This window comes from Coregonus clupeaformis, chromosome 30 (genome assembly GCF_020615455.1).
Source record: "Coregonus clupeaformis isolate EN_2021a chromosome 30, ASM2061545v1, whole genome shotgun sequence".
Lineage (NCBI taxonomy): Eukaryota > Metazoa > Chordata > Actinopteri > Salmoniformes > Salmonidae > Coregonus > Coregonus clupeaformis.
This window is the reverse complement of record NC_059221.1, coordinates 36,867,641-36,882,640: the sequence shown is the minus strand read 5'-3', so window position 1 is coordinate 36,882,640 and position 15,000 is coordinate 36,867,641. Positions and strand designations below refer to the sequence as shown.

Here is a 15,000-nt window from a genome sequence, read left to right as displayed (position 1 = left end):
CTCTCTCTTTCTCTCTTTCTCTCTCTTTCTCTCTCTTTCTCTCTCTTTCCTTGCATTCTTCCTTCTCTCCCTCCTGGGGATAAACAGACCATGAGCCAGAGCATACTGCTGAAGCCGTTTCGCTCCCAAGCAGTCAACCGTCTCTGTTTGTTTTGTTTCTCTCTTTCCTCCTGCTCCCTCTATCCCTGCACTCATCTCCTGTGGTGCCCCCCCTCTCTCTCTCCCTCTCTCTCTCTCTCTCTCTCTCTCTCTCGCTCTAAAGTTGCATTAAAAGCCCAACTCCACTCACATCAATCCCACAATCCCTAGCGTGCGATATAACATGTGAGCCTTTTTACAGTATTTTCCTCTTCCTAGTGTTTTTTTCTTTCTTTTTGCCCTCCAAACGCTTGTTCTGCCCAAGAGGCTCTGATAGAGTCCAGGTCATATGAGGAAGCCATATGGCAATAGAAGGAATATGTTTCCCATATCATACACAGCACTCATATAGTGCACACAGTACATAGCTAACAGAGAATGAGACAAGCTAAACAAATAATCATATTCTCTGATTAGCACTAGCAGTGTTTCCAAATGTGTCTCCAATATTGATGTGATGTCAACAAATTAACTGTTTACTTTATTTGCTTATAGGGTGGAAAATAATTAACTCCATCGTAATGTTCAAAGGGTAAATGCTTAATGCTAATTTCAATCCCTCATGTCCCATATTCTCACTATTGTAGCCTAGATTTTTTTATTTATTAGACTAACCTGGAAGATGATTAGTTGTTAGTGTAGGACAGATGTGAAAGTCAATCTGTTTTCTGACATAGTGATCCAAATCCCTTCAGGCCCATCAAAGAGTACCAAGACATTACACTTTTATATTTGAATAGTTTTATTTTATTTCTCTCTCTCTCTCTCTCTCTCTCTCTCTCTCTCTCTCTCTCTCTCTCTCTCTCTCTCTCTCTCTCTCTCTCTCTCTCTCTCTCTCTCTCTCTCAATTCAATTCAATCCAATTTAAGTGCTTTATTGGCATGGGAAACATATGTTAACATTGCCTAAGCAAGTGCAGTAGATAGTAAACAAAAGTGAAAGAAACAATTCAAATTAACAGTAAACATTACACTCAGAAGTTCCAAAAGAATAAATACATTTAAAATGTCATATTATGTCTATATACAGTGTTGTAACAATGTGCAAATAGTTAAAGTACAAATGGGAAAATAAATAAACATAAATATAGGTTGTATTTACAATGGTGTTTGTTCTTTCTTGTGGCAACAGGTCACAAATATTGCTGCTGTGATGGCACACTGTGGTATTTCACCCAGTAGATAAGGGAGTCTATCAAAATTAGGTTTGTTTTCGAATTCTTTGTGGATCTATGTAATCTGAGGGAAATATGTGTCTCTAATATGGTCATACATTTGGCAGGAGGTTAGGAAGTGCAGCTCAGTTTCCACCTCATTTTGTGGGCAGTGTGCACATAGCCTGTCTTCTCTTGAGAGCCAGGTCTGCCTACGGCGGCCTTTCTCAATAGCAAGGCTATGCTCACTGAGTCTGTACATAGTATGCTCTCTTTCTCTCTCTCTCTCTCTCTCTCTCTCTCTCTCTCTCTCTCTCTCTCTCTCTCTCTCTCTCTCTCTCTCTCTCTCTCTCTCTCTCTCTCTCTCTCTCTCTAGGTGGCTGTTCAGTGCGGTTACATGTATGAGCTATGCTTTCTGTGGGGTTTTGTTTGGACTCTCTCTCTCTCTCCATCCCTCCCTCCCTCCCTTCCTCCCTCCCCCTCTCTATTTCTTTCTTTCTCTCTCTGCTGTCCATACATGCCCTTTCAACCTAATTTCTGTGAACTCAGAAAGCTCTGTCTACTCCATGCACTTTATCCCAAAGATTAGAAGGGATTTGTCCCATGTCAGCGCGGGATGGAGTGAGGCAGAGGAGGATAGGACTGAAGGAGGGAGTAGTAGAGGTGGTAGAGGAGGATAGCACTGAAGGAGGGAGTAGTAGAGGTGGTAGAGGAGGATAGGACTGAAGGAGGGAGTAGTAGAGGAGGATAGGACTGAAGGAGGGAGTAGTAGAGGTGGATAGGACTGAGGAGGGAGTAGTAGAGGTGGTAGAGGAGGATAGGACTGAATGAGGGAGTAGTAGAGGTGGTAGAGGAGGATAGGACTGAAGGAGGGAGTAGTAGAGGAGGATAGGACTGAAGGAGGGAGTAGTAGAGGTGGTAGAGGAGGATAGGACTGAAGGAGGGAGTAGTAGAGGAGGATAGGACTGAAGGAGGGAGTAGTAGAGGTGGATAGGACTGAAGGAGGGAGTAGTAGAGGTGGTAGAGGAGGATAGGACTGAAGGACGGAGTAGTAGAGGTGGATAGGACTGAAGGAGGGAGTAGTAGAGGTGGATAGGACTGAAGGAGGGAGTAGTAGAGGTGGTAGAGGAGGATAGGACTGAAGGACGGAGTAGTAGAGGTGGATAGGACTGAAGGAGGGAGTAGTAGAGGTGGTAGAGGAGGATAGGACTGAAGGACGGAGTAGTAGAGGTGGATAGGACTGAAGGAGGGAGTAGTAGAGGTGGTAGAGGAGGATAGGACTGAAGGACGGAGTAGTAGAGGTGGATAGGACTGAAGGAGGGAGTAGTAGAGGTGGTAGAGGAGGATAGGACTGAAGGACGGAGTAGTAGAGGTGGATAGGACTAAAGGAGGGAGTAGTAGAGGTGGTAGAGGAGGATAGGACTGAAGGACGGAGTAGTAGAGGTGGATAGGACTGAAGGAGGGAGTAGTAGAGGTGGTAGAGGAGGATAGGACTGAAGGACGGAGTAGTAGAGGTGGATAGGACTGAAGGAGGGAGTAGTAGAGGTGGTAGAGGAGGATAGGACTGAAGGGGGGAGTAGTAGAGGAGGATAGGACTGAAGGAGGGAGTAGTAGAGGTGGATAGGACTGAAGGAGGGAGTAGTAGAGGTGGTAGAGGAGGATAGGACTGAAGGACGGAGTAGTAGAGGTGGATAGGACTGAAGGAGGGAGTAGTAGAGGTGGTAGAGGAGGATAGGACTGAAGGAGGGAGTAGTAGAGGAGGATAGGACTGAAGGAGGGAGTAGTAGAGGTGGTAGAGGAGGATAGGACTGAAGGAGGGAGTAGTAGAGGAGGATAGGACTGAAGGAGGGAGTAGTAGAGGTGGTAGAGGAGGATATGACTGAAGGAGGGAGTAGTAGAGGAGGATAGGACTGAAGGAGGGAGTAGTAGAGGTGGTAGAGGAGGATAGGACTGAAGGAGGGAGTAGTAGAGAAGGATAGGACTGAAGGAGGGAGTAGTAGAGGTGGTAGAGGAGGATAGGACTGAAGGACGGAGTAGTAGAGGTGGATAGGACTGAAGGAGGGAGTAGTAGAGGTGGTAGAGGAGGATAGGACTGAAGGACGGAGTAGTAGAGGTGGATAGGACTGAAGGAGGGAGTAGTAGAGGTGGTAGAGGAGGATAGGACTGAAGGAGGGAGTAGTAGAGGAGGATAGGACTGAAGGAGGGAGTAGTAGAGGTGGTAGAGGAGGATAGGACTGAAGGACAGAGTAGGGAGTGGTATCTTGTAGAACAGTAAAGAATATTGAGAAGAGGAGTAGCCTAATGCACATAACTCAGCATTACTCTTACACAGACATAATAGGTTTGAATAAAGATTATAGATGAATATAGATGACTATGTTGACACTGATAGGTTGGAGTATAACTAACCTCTGAGTGTTTCTGAAGCCTCTGAGCCCAGGGTGTGTGTGTGTGGGGGGGTCTGTCAGTCATGGTTAGCGGGGACGGGATGTGACATGTCATCCCGACTTCCCACTCTGATCTGTCCTAGTTCCAGGTCACCACCAGCGAGACTCCGAGACGAGATTCCCAGCCTGAAGACCAGAGAGGAAGATCAAATGTGAATACTTACTAATAAAGAACTTAGAACCTGTTCATGGAACACTCAATGCAAACTGTGGAATTAACTATTTAGTAATATTCCACTCTATAGGCACAGCACAGTGGCTTTGCAGGATGGTGGTAAAGGCCTTTACTGTATATATGGTTTGGTAAGATAGATCAGCTTTCTGGTTCTGGGATTTAGACACAATACAACACCAGTTTAATTGAATGCTTCATTAAAAGTTGAGTACAGTGAGTCTTTTCCAATGCTAAGTGATTGGCCACTGCAGAGTCAGTTTTACTAGGTGTGTGTTGATTGTGTGTAATGTGTGTGTAGATTGTGTGTAGTGTGTGTGTGTGTGTGTGTGTGTGTGTGTGTGTGTGTGTGTGTGTGTACACTACAGTCCTGGTTGTTCACGTCATAATTACAGTATCAGTTTCACTAATTAGACACAGCTCAGAACAGACTTCAGGGATAAGGCTGCTGTTGTAAAACCTGAAGCAAATACTGCCTAATCCAAAGATAGGGAGTGTGTGTGTGTGTGTGTGTGTGTGTGTGTGTGTGTGTGTGTGTGTGTGTGTGTGTGTGTGTGTGTGTGTGTGTGTGTGTGTGTGTGTGTGTGTGTGTTTGTGTGTGTTGTCCTCCTCTTTCCTCTCTTAAGCCAATTGATTTATTATAAGGGAATATGACGGTTAACTAACTGAGAGATAATGGGGTGGGCATGCCCGTCACTATATATGTGCATGGTAATATGAAAAGGTTAGGCATTAATAGGAGTGTGTGTGTGTGTGTGTGTCTTAATGTGATGTCGCTGAGGGATAATTTGAGTGTGTGTGTGTTAATGTGATGTGTGAGTAGCTTGGTGAAACATGGAAGTATTCGACGTCTATCCATGTCTGAGGACGTGGAAACCGACCACTAGGGGCAACAGTGAGTGCTGTTACCTTCAACTAGGTTTCGGTTTTGCCAGGGCAGTGCGGACATGGATGGCAGATGTGTGTAAGCATCTGCCTCTGGTTCCAAAGGTTGCATGTTTGAATCCAATGATAGAAAGTTGTTTTGGATATTTTTGCTTTAAACCTATCACAAACCTTAACCCTTACCTTAACCAGTCAATAATTTGGAGTTAATGCATGAACTTAACCCTAACCTTAAAATTGTTTAATTAATGCCTAAACTTAACCTTAAACACTTTGAAATTTGAAATTTGGAACAACTTAGAAATGTGACATTTGAGAAACATGGATGAATGTCGAATTCTGACGTGAGACTGTGAGAGCTGGTAGAGTATGACACCACCCTTCATTAGAGGGACATAATCACAATCTGGATCACACACATACACACACACACACACTATACACACTCACACACACACATGTTTGACCAAACAATTGATTTCCATTCAAAATCGTATTTTCCATAACACCTAACCCTTAACCCTTAACCCTAAACTTAACCCTTACCCTAAACCTAACCCCTAAGCCTAGAAGCGGGGACCAGCGAAATGTCCCCCCTTGTCATCATTTTCCTTGTTTTACTATCCTTGTAAAAACAAACCCCCCCCTATCACACACACACACACACACACATACACACACACACTACTAATAGAGCATTACTCATTGTGTATTTACATTATTATTACTTTTATTATTATGTGTTTTTCTTTTCTATTATTTCTCTAGTTTCTTTCTCTCTGCATTGTTGGGAAGGGCCCGTAAGTAAGCATTTCACTGTTAGTCTACAAATGCTTTTTACGAAGCATGTGACAAATATAATTTGATTTGATTAAAAGTATGCCTGCACTACTGTGATAAAGTTCTTAGGTGTGTGTCTCAAATGTAGGTTGCTACCTTCCTCAGATGCTCAACTCTCAGCTCGATTTAAATCACGTCTGCCTTTTAGCAGCTCTCAGCCATTGTTTGATTGTTTTTTGGTTCTGTGTGTTCATATGTCCTCTGGTCCAATGCTGATGGGGTGATGGTGTGTTTGTGGTTGTATAATGGTGCACCTGTGGTCTTGTTTTGGGGGTGACTGAGAGGTCAGAAACACTAACACCCACACTAACCTCAGGAGAAAGAAAGCAGAGAAACAAATACAGTAAAGGGGAGGGACTAGGCCTAGGGTATTGAGAAAGAGGGATGGAGAGAGATAGAGGAAGATGAGAGAGAAGGGGAGATGAATAGGCCTAGGGTATTGAGAAAGAGGGTTGGAGAGAGATAGGGAGAAGAAGATGAGAGAGAAGGGGAGAGCTGTGTCTAAGGATTTCTTCCGGGATCATTTGGCCTGGACAAGAATCTCCTGCAGGGATAGTGTTCGTGTCAGTGTGTGTATGTGTGTGTGATGAGAGGAGAGGTAATTGGCGTGTCTCTCTGACTGAAAGGCCCTTGCTAACTCTCAGAGCAGAGCAGGAGAGGAGCTGATAACATGGCAATTAAGGCAGAGACAGAAGGGCCCAACACATCAACACAACACTGGAGAAACCCCCAGAGAGAGAGAGGATGAATGAGAGAGAGAGAGAGAGAGAGAGAGAGAGAGAGAGAGAGAGAGAGAGAGAGAGAGAGAGAGAGAGAGAGATGGAGAAAGAGAGAGACACAAGAAAAGGGCAACCAGTGAAGAACAAACACCAATGTATGGGTGAGGGGAGAGAAACTCTGTACATAAAAGACAGTTTAGTAGCTTCCCCATTCCAGTACACAGTACCTGCATCAGCAGAATCAGCACAGCTTCCTTCCTCGCCTCTCCTCCCTGTCCTCCCCTCTTCTTCCCCCTGAGTGAGATATGAGGTAGATTGGAGGTTTACAGAGGAACACAACAGCCTGACCTCTCTCTCTCTCTCTCTCTCTCTCTCTCTCTCTCAGCGAAACATATGTTAACATTGCCAAAGCAATTTCACAAAAGTGAAATAAACAATAAAAAATTGAACAGTAAACATTACACTCACAAAAGTTCAAAAATAATAAAGACATTTCAAGTGTCATATTATGTGTGACGAGTACTGATATACGAAGAGGCAGGACGCAGACGCAGGATTTAACAAGGTCAAGATTTACTTAATAATGAGAAAGAGAATGACAAAGAGAGAGTAAACAACACGACACTTAACAATCACACACAACACACTACTGAACAGTCCAGGGCTAAATAGGGGTGGTGATGAGATGATGAGGCGCAGGTGCGCTGGAGGTGATTAGGGTGCATTGGGTTTCCATTCCGGTGTTGCCCGTGTGGTGCGCTCAGACCGGTGGCTCAGTAGACCGGCGAATCAGAGCGCCAGAGGGGAGCAACGGGAGGAGACGTAACAGTACCCTCCCCAGGACGCGTGGCTCCAGCCGACGGTGGAAGTCCCAAATTAGGTTGGGGTCCAGAACGTCCCCAGCCGGAACCCAGCGCCTCTCCTCAGGACCATACCCCTCCCAGTCCACCAGGTAATGGAGCCGTCCCCCACAGAACCTGGAGTCCAGCAGGTCCCTCACTGCATACGCTGGACTCACGTCAATGTCCAGGGGTGGAGGGGGCGTATCCTCGGGGGATGGCATCCGCCAGAGGACCAGGAACAACCAGCCTAAGGAGAGACACATGAAAAGTGGGTGAGACACAGTAGTGAGGGGGAAGGAGCAGCCGGTATGATACCTTATTTATCCGCCAGAGGACCTTAAACGGCCCCACAAACCGGGGGCTCAGTTTCTTGCAGGGCAGGCGGAGAGGGAGGTTTTTTGTGGACAGCCAGACACGATCACCAGGCTGGAATGCAGGGGCCTCACTGCGGTGGCAGTTGGCTTGGTCCTTCTGCCGACGAATGGCCCTCTGGAGAGGGACATGGGCGGCGTCCCAGACCTGTCCGGCCCTGTGGAACCACTCGTCGACAGCGGGCGCATCGGTCTGGCTGGTTGTCCAAGGGGCCAGGGCCGGCTGGTACCCCAGGACGCACTGGAAGGGAGGGAGGAGTGAACGAGTGAGTTCTGGGCATATTCTGCCCAGGGAAGAAACCTTGCCCAGTCACCCTGCCGGTCCTGACAGTGCCAATGAAGAAACCTACCCAGCTCCTGGTTCATGCGCTCCACCTGCCCATTCGACTGAGGCCTATACCTGGAAGTGAGGCTGGCCGTGGCCCCGATCTTCTCCAGGAAAGCCTTCCACACTCAGGAGGTGAATTGGGGACCACGTTCCGAGACGATGTCCTCCGGAAGTCCATAATGCCGGAAGACCTGTTGGAACAGGACCTCAGCGACCTGGAGAGCAGAAGGAAGACCAGTTAGTGGCAAAAAAACGGTATGATTTGGAGAACCGATCTACGACCACCATGACTGTGGTGAAGCCGTCAGAACGGGGAAGGTCGGTGACAGGTGTGACCAAGGTCGCTGAGGCACTGGGAGAGGAACTAGTTTGCCTGCCGGGGCGTTCCGAGTTGTCTTCGTTTGGGCACATTTGGAACAGGAGTTGACATAGCGGGAGACATCAGAAGCCAAGGTGGGCCACCAGTATTTTTGCGTTAGAGAATGCAGGGTGCGCGTAATACCAGAGTGCCCTGCCGTAAGGGTGGTGTGTGCCCAGATCAGCAGGCAGTCACGGACACTGGTGGGTACATACATGCGCCCCGGAGGGGCATTGGCATACGTTGGGTCCTCCTGAGCCGCCAGGCGGATGTCTTCGTCCACATCCCAAATGACAGGTGCAACGATGAGAGACGAGGGCAGGATAGGACCCCCCAGATCCTTCCTTTCCCCGGTATGGTGCATCCTGGAGAGTGCATTGGCTTTCACATTCTGGGATCCTGGGCGGTAGGACAGAATGAATTGAAAGTGAGTAAGAAATTGGGCCCACCTGGCTTGACGAGAGTTCATCCATTTCGCTGCCCGTATGTGCTCCACATTCCGATGGTCAGTAAGAATCCAGAATGGATGGACTGCGCCCTCCAGCCAGTGTCTCCATTCCTCCAGAGCGAGGACCACCGCCAACAGCTCCCTGTCTCCAACTCCATAGTTCCTCTCTGCGGGGGTAAGCTTTTTAGAGAAAAAGGCACAGGGATACATTTTCTCTGGCTTACCGTGCCGCTGGGAGAGGACCGCACCCATGTCCTCCTCCGATGCGTCCACCTCCAGGATGAAAGGACGAGATGGATCTGGGTGTTTTAGGATAGGCGCTGTGGTGAACCTCTCCTTCAGCCTCTTGAAGGCAGCGTCAGCCTCAGGGTTCCAGGCCAGCTTCTGAGGCCCACCCTTAAGGAGAGAGATGAGCGGGGCGGCTATGGAGCTGAAGGTCCTGATGAAACGGCGGTAGAAATTGCCGAAGCCCAGGAAGTTCTGTAGGCCCTTGATGGTGGTGGGGACTGGCTATGACCTGACGGCGTCCGCCTTCACTCCTTCCATGAACACCCCCTGAGGACTGATCCTGTATCCCAGGAAGGAGATGGCCTGTTGGTAGAATTCATATTTCTCCCCCTTCACCAACAGGCTGTGTTCCCGGAGGCGTAGTAGGACAGCTCGGACGTCCCTGATGTACTCCTCGAATGTAGCCGTGTAGATCAAGATATCGTCGATGTACACCACCACCTGTCTATTCAGCATGTCTCGGAACACGTCATTGACAAAGGACTGGAACACAGAAGGTGCGTTGGCGAGGCCGTAGGGCATGACGCAGTATTCATAGTGGCCTGAGGTAGTGCTGAATGTTGTCTTCCACTCGTCTCCTTCCCGGATTCGGATCAGGTTGTAGGCACTCCTCAGGTCCAACTTGGTAAAGTACCGGGCCCCTTGTAGCTGCTCGATGGCCGACGGAACCAGAGGGAGGGGGTACCGGTACTTGGTGGTGACTGCATTCAGCCCCCTGTAGTCAATGCATGGTCTCAGTCCTCCGTCCTCCGAAGAAGAAGCTGGCGGAGGCAGGAGAGGTAGAGCGTCTGATGAACCCCTGTTTCAGGGTCTCCGCCACATACTTCTCCATGGCCTCAGTCTCTGCCATGGAAAGGGGGTAAATGCAACTATTCGGGGGGTGTTGTCCCTCCAGCAGGTCAATGGCGCAGTCCCAGGGCCTGTGAGGAGGGAGACACGTAGCCTTTGATGAAGAGAAGACATCGGAGAGATCTAAGTACTCACGTGGAATGTTGAGCTGGAGGGCGGACTCCGGACTCTGCACTAACGTGGAACAACCAACTACCGCCAGGCAGGTCTTCCGGCATGAGGTGGACCAGGCTGTGATCCTCTTGGTGATCCAATTGATGGTGGGGTTGTGTAGTCTGAGCCAGGGAAATCCCAAGACGATCCGGTGAAGGGGTGACGTGACGATGTGGAATGACAGCTCCTCGTGGTGCTCCGGTAGTGTGGGAATGGTGATAGTGACGTGCGTAATGGTGCCTGATCCAAGGGGTTTATTGGCCAGTGAGGTGACGTGTAGCAGAGATGGTGACCAGCTCCCTATCTATAAGGTTCCCCGCTGATCCGGAATCTATCATTGCAGTAGAAATGGACGAGAAGAAATAACCAGTCACCGTTATGGGAACTAAAAACAATGGTTCTGTGATAGGAGATGACGTAACACTCACGGAGTGGCGACAGGAGTCATACCGCCTAGATAGGGAGCCACCAGGAGATCTGTGGTCTGTGGTGGTGTAGGGGGTGCTGCCCACCTCCATGGGTGAGGACTCGGAAGCAGGGCGGCTTCCATAGCTCAGATGGGGTGAGCGTCGAGGCTCCGGGAGGTGTTGGGAACGCCATCTCGCTCTCAACATGTCGTCAAGACTGATGGACGTGGTGATGTGGGTATCAAGGTTCATCTCGTCGTCCCGACATGCGAGTTCTGTCTTAATGTCCTCCTGTAAGCCTCTCCTGAAGGCCGTGCGCAGAGCACGCTCATTCCAGCCGGAAGACGCCGCCACTGTGCGAAAGCTCAGAGTGTACTCAGATGCGGGCCCCTCTCTCTGTTGTAGATGGAGGAGGTGCTCACCCCTGTCCCTTCCCTCCGTGGGATGATCAAACACCGCCCTGAACCGAGCGAGGAAGGTGAAGTAGGGAAGCGCCACTGCCTCCTCTCCTTCCCAGACTGCCATGGCCCAATTCAGCGCCTTTCCTTTAAGTAGCAAAATCACCAGCGCTATCCTGGCTTGGTCAGATGGATATGCCCCAGGCTGACGCGCCAGATAAAGTGAAACCTGTAGCAGGAAGCCGCTACATTTAGTAGTTTTACCATCATAGCGCTCCGGTAGGGTGAGGGTTCCCTCAGAAGTGGGTGATTGCACGGGAACAGGTGGATTGGATGCACTCGCCGCTCCCTGAGGTGGAACCAGAGCACTGGGAAGATTATGCAGTTTGGAGCACTACCTGCATGGAGGCGTTCAACTGGGCAAGCTGCTGCTGGTGCTGGTCGAGGCACTGGGAAACTCCTGCTGCATCCATTTTCATGAGGTGTGTGATTCTGTGACAAGTACTGATATACGAAGAGGCAGGACGCAGATGTAGGAATTAACAAGGTCAAGGTTTACTTAATAATGAGAAAGAGAATAACAAAGAGAGAGTAAACGACACAACGCTTAACAATCACACACAACACACTACTGAACAGTCCAGGGCTAAATATGGGTGGTGATGAGGGGTCTGAATATTCGCCGAAGGCACTGTATGTGTGTCTAATATGGTCATACATTTGGCAGGAGGTTAGGAAGTGCAGCTCAGTTTCCACCTCATTTTGTCGGCAGTGTGCACATAGCCTGTCTTCTCTTGAGAGCCAGGTCTGCCTACGGCAGCCTCTCTCAATAGCAAGGCTATGCTCACTGAGTCTGTACATAGTCAAAGCTTTCCTTAATTTTGGGTCAGTCACGGTGGTCAGGTATTCTGCTACTGTGTACTCTCTTTTTAGGGCCAAATAGCATTCTAGTTTGCTCCGTTATTTTGTAAATTTTTTCCAGTATGTCCAGTAATTATCTTTTTGATTTCTCATGATTTGATTGGGTCTAATTGTGTTGCTGTCCTGGGGCTTGTTTGTGTTTGTGAACAGAGCCACAGGACCAGCTTGCTTAGGGGACTCTTCTCCAGGTTAATCTCTCTGTAGGTGATGGCTTTGTTATGGATAGTTTGGGAATCGCTTCCTTTTAGGTGGTTGTAGAATTTAACGGCTCTTTTCTGGATTTGGAAAATTAGCGGGTATCGGCCTAATTCTGCTCTGCATGCATTATTTGGTGTTTTACATGTTTTACGAGTCTCAATTTGGTGTTTGTCCCATTTTATTAATTCTTGGTTGGTGAGTGGACCCCAGACCTCACAACCATAAAGGGCAATGGGTTCTATAACTGATTCAAGTATTTTTTTGCCAAATCCTAATTGGTATGTCAAATTTTATGTTCCTATTGATGCCATAGAAGGCCCTTCTTGCCTTGTCTCTCAGGTATGTATAGTTATTTGTGTGCTCTAGGGCAACGGTGTCTAGATGGAATTTGTATTTGTACAACTGGACCTTTTTTGGAACACCATTATTTTTGTTTTACTGAGATTTACTGTCAGGGCCCAGGTCTGACAGAATCTGTACAGAAGATCTAGGTGCTGCTGTAGGCTCTCCTTGGTTGGGGACAGAAGCACCAGATCTCTCTCTCTCTCTCTTTCTCTTTCTCTTTCTCTTTCTCTTTCTCTCTCTCGCTCTCTTGCTCACTCACTCGCTCTCTCTCTCTCGCTCTCTCTCTCTCTCTCTCTCTCTCTCTCTCTCTCTCTCTCTCTCTCTCTCTCTCTCTCTCTCTCTCTCTCTCTCTCTCTCTCTCTCTCTCTCTCTCTCTCTCTCTCTCTCTCTCTCTCTCTCTCTCTCTCTCTCTCTCTCTCTCTCTCTCTCTCTCTCTCTCTCTCTCTCTCTCTCTCTCTCTGCTCTCTCTCTCATCCTCCAAACATAAGTATAACTTTTCGTATTGTCTTATCTTTCTGTTTATCTTCCCAGTTGACCTTCTCTCTCTTTTCCCCTCCCTCTCTCTCTTTTCCCCTCCCTCTCTCTCTTTTCCCCTCCCTCTATCTCTTTTCCCCTCCCTCTATCTCTTTTCCCCTCCCTCTCTCTCTTTCCCTCTCTCTCTTTCCCTGTCTCTTTTTATTATGTTATGGATCGTAGAGCAATGTGTGTCTCGGTCACATAAGGCAACTCTGCTATCCTGTTTGTGTGTGTGTGTGTGTGTGTGTTAATGTGTGTGTGTTTGTGCCAAGGGGTTGTGGGGTAACAAACCTTCTAGGACCCACAACACATGCACACACGCACGCACACACGTAACTACACACAAACACAAACACACACACACACACAAACACACAGTAGGTCTGTGTGTAGTGGTCAGAGCTTGAGGACAGTCAATATAGTATTGAGTGGTGGATGATTGAGTTCATCTCTCTGAGGCTTTATGAGGTCACAGAAGGGGAGAACGAATCAATCTACACACACTACATGTGACCATTACAATGAACTGGAGTCCACTCTACTTACATCACTGCAGGCCAGTGTGCCAATGGACCTTAACTGTCCATGCAAGCAACAGTTCTTCCTCCTGCTTACATTAAAACGAATATTGAGAATCAACTAAATCCGTTAAAGACCTGGGGTTTGTAGTTGAAGCTGATGATCAGACCAAGGAGCACACTGGTTTCCTCAGCCCACCTACCGCCCTGCAAGACTACTCTGCAGGCTATCGCTGAAGGTACTCATCTTTAGTGTGTGTGTGTGTGTGTGTGTGTGTGTGTTTAGACTGTAGCCAGTAAACTCTTAGAAAAAAGGGTTCCAAAATGATTCTGCAGCTGTCCCCATAGGAGAACCCTTTTTGGTTCCAGGTAGAACCCTTTTTGGTTTCAGGTTTGAACTATTTTGGGTTCCATGTAGAACCCTCTGTGGAAAGGGTTCAACATGGACCCCAAAAGGGTTCCATCTGGAACCAAAAGGGTTCTACCTGGAACCAAAAGGGGTTCTTCAAAGGGTTATCCTATGGGGACCGCCGATTAACCCTTTTTGGTTCTATATACCACCTTTTTTTCTAAGATTGTAAGCCTATGTCAGAGCTGTGAGTATTTACTCAGTAATATCCAGACATACAGTAATCCATCCAGACAGCCATTCTCCCAGTAACTGGAGAAAATAAATAAGTATAAAGAATGTACAAAGGAAATGTTGTCTGAGCTGGGATATTATGCGCTTATGTTTGTTAAAAAAATATATATATCCATCTCACCATGAATTCCATCTCAAAGGAGTACAGTGATTGTCCAGGGGAGCATGTATTATTCAGTATATGCATATGTGATTAGGTGTCTGGGGATTAGATGGCTTGGGCTGGACAGTTCCCTGATATATCTTAGGCCTACTTATAGTTAGGCCTACTTATACGTATTTGTGACAATTCAAGCTGAAACGGGACAAGATATATGCTTGTTCAAAGTTTGGAATTTCAGATGATTACTATAGCGCTTCCCTTGGGCCAATCAGTGTCATTTTGTAAATGCCAGATCTCTATGTCAAGACGCATAGTTCACCCAAGTTTTATCAAAATTGGGCTTGTGGTGTCTGAGATATTGCGTGTGACTAACTAATTTATGCTAATGTATTACTAACGTACGTGCGAACGGAGACAGATCCATAGTCCCCGTTCCGATTTCATCGTGGAAGAAGATGGCTGATAGAATCTAGAAAGGTAAAGTTTCTGTAGAGACTTTGTATGCTTGATTCGATGGAAGGTTGGATAAACATTGGATGAATTGAGGGATGAAAGAAGGTAGCTATGATGAACAGATGGATAGATTGAATCAGACATCCAATTATGCAACACAGTCCTGTTTGGCTGTTGTCTATGTGACATATTACATTATTTAATAATTCAAAGTCATACAGGCGACAGACAACTTTGTCTGTCCTTTTAGGTAAGAGTTTTTGTTGATATTTGAATGTAATTTGATCCTTTTGATGGTTTATTTTCATATTGAATGGGTTTATTTGAGTCTAAATTGTGAGCTTATGAATTGTGGTGTTCTCATTGATACACTACATGAGTATGTGAACGTCTCATTCCAAAATCATGGGCATTAATATGGAGTTGGTCCCCCCTTTGCTGCTATAACAGTCTCCACTCTTCTGGGAAGGCTTTCCACTAGATGTTGGAACATTGCTGCAGGGACTT

General features: G+C 47.4%; 1 protein-coding gene across 2 annotated transcripts in view; it reads left to right on the top strand.

Annotated features, from left to right (window-relative positions):
- LOC121545317 (sterile alpha motif domain-containing protein 10-like) overlaps positions 1-15,000 on the top strand; it is a 132,111-nt gene that overhangs the window by 16,326 nt on the left and 100,785 nt on the right. The window contains exon 1 of one of the 2 annotated variants that reach the window (XM_041855730.1): positions 13,335-13,533. The exons of the other annotated variant lie outside the window; for it this stretch is intronic. Coding sequence (XP_041711664.1) covers positions 13,455-13,533 — 79 coding nt within the window. The 5' untranslated portion in view covers positions 13,335-13,454. Of the gene's footprint in view, positions 1-13,334; positions 13,534-15,000 lie in introns of those variants that run through there. 2 annotated transcript variants of the gene reach the window in all.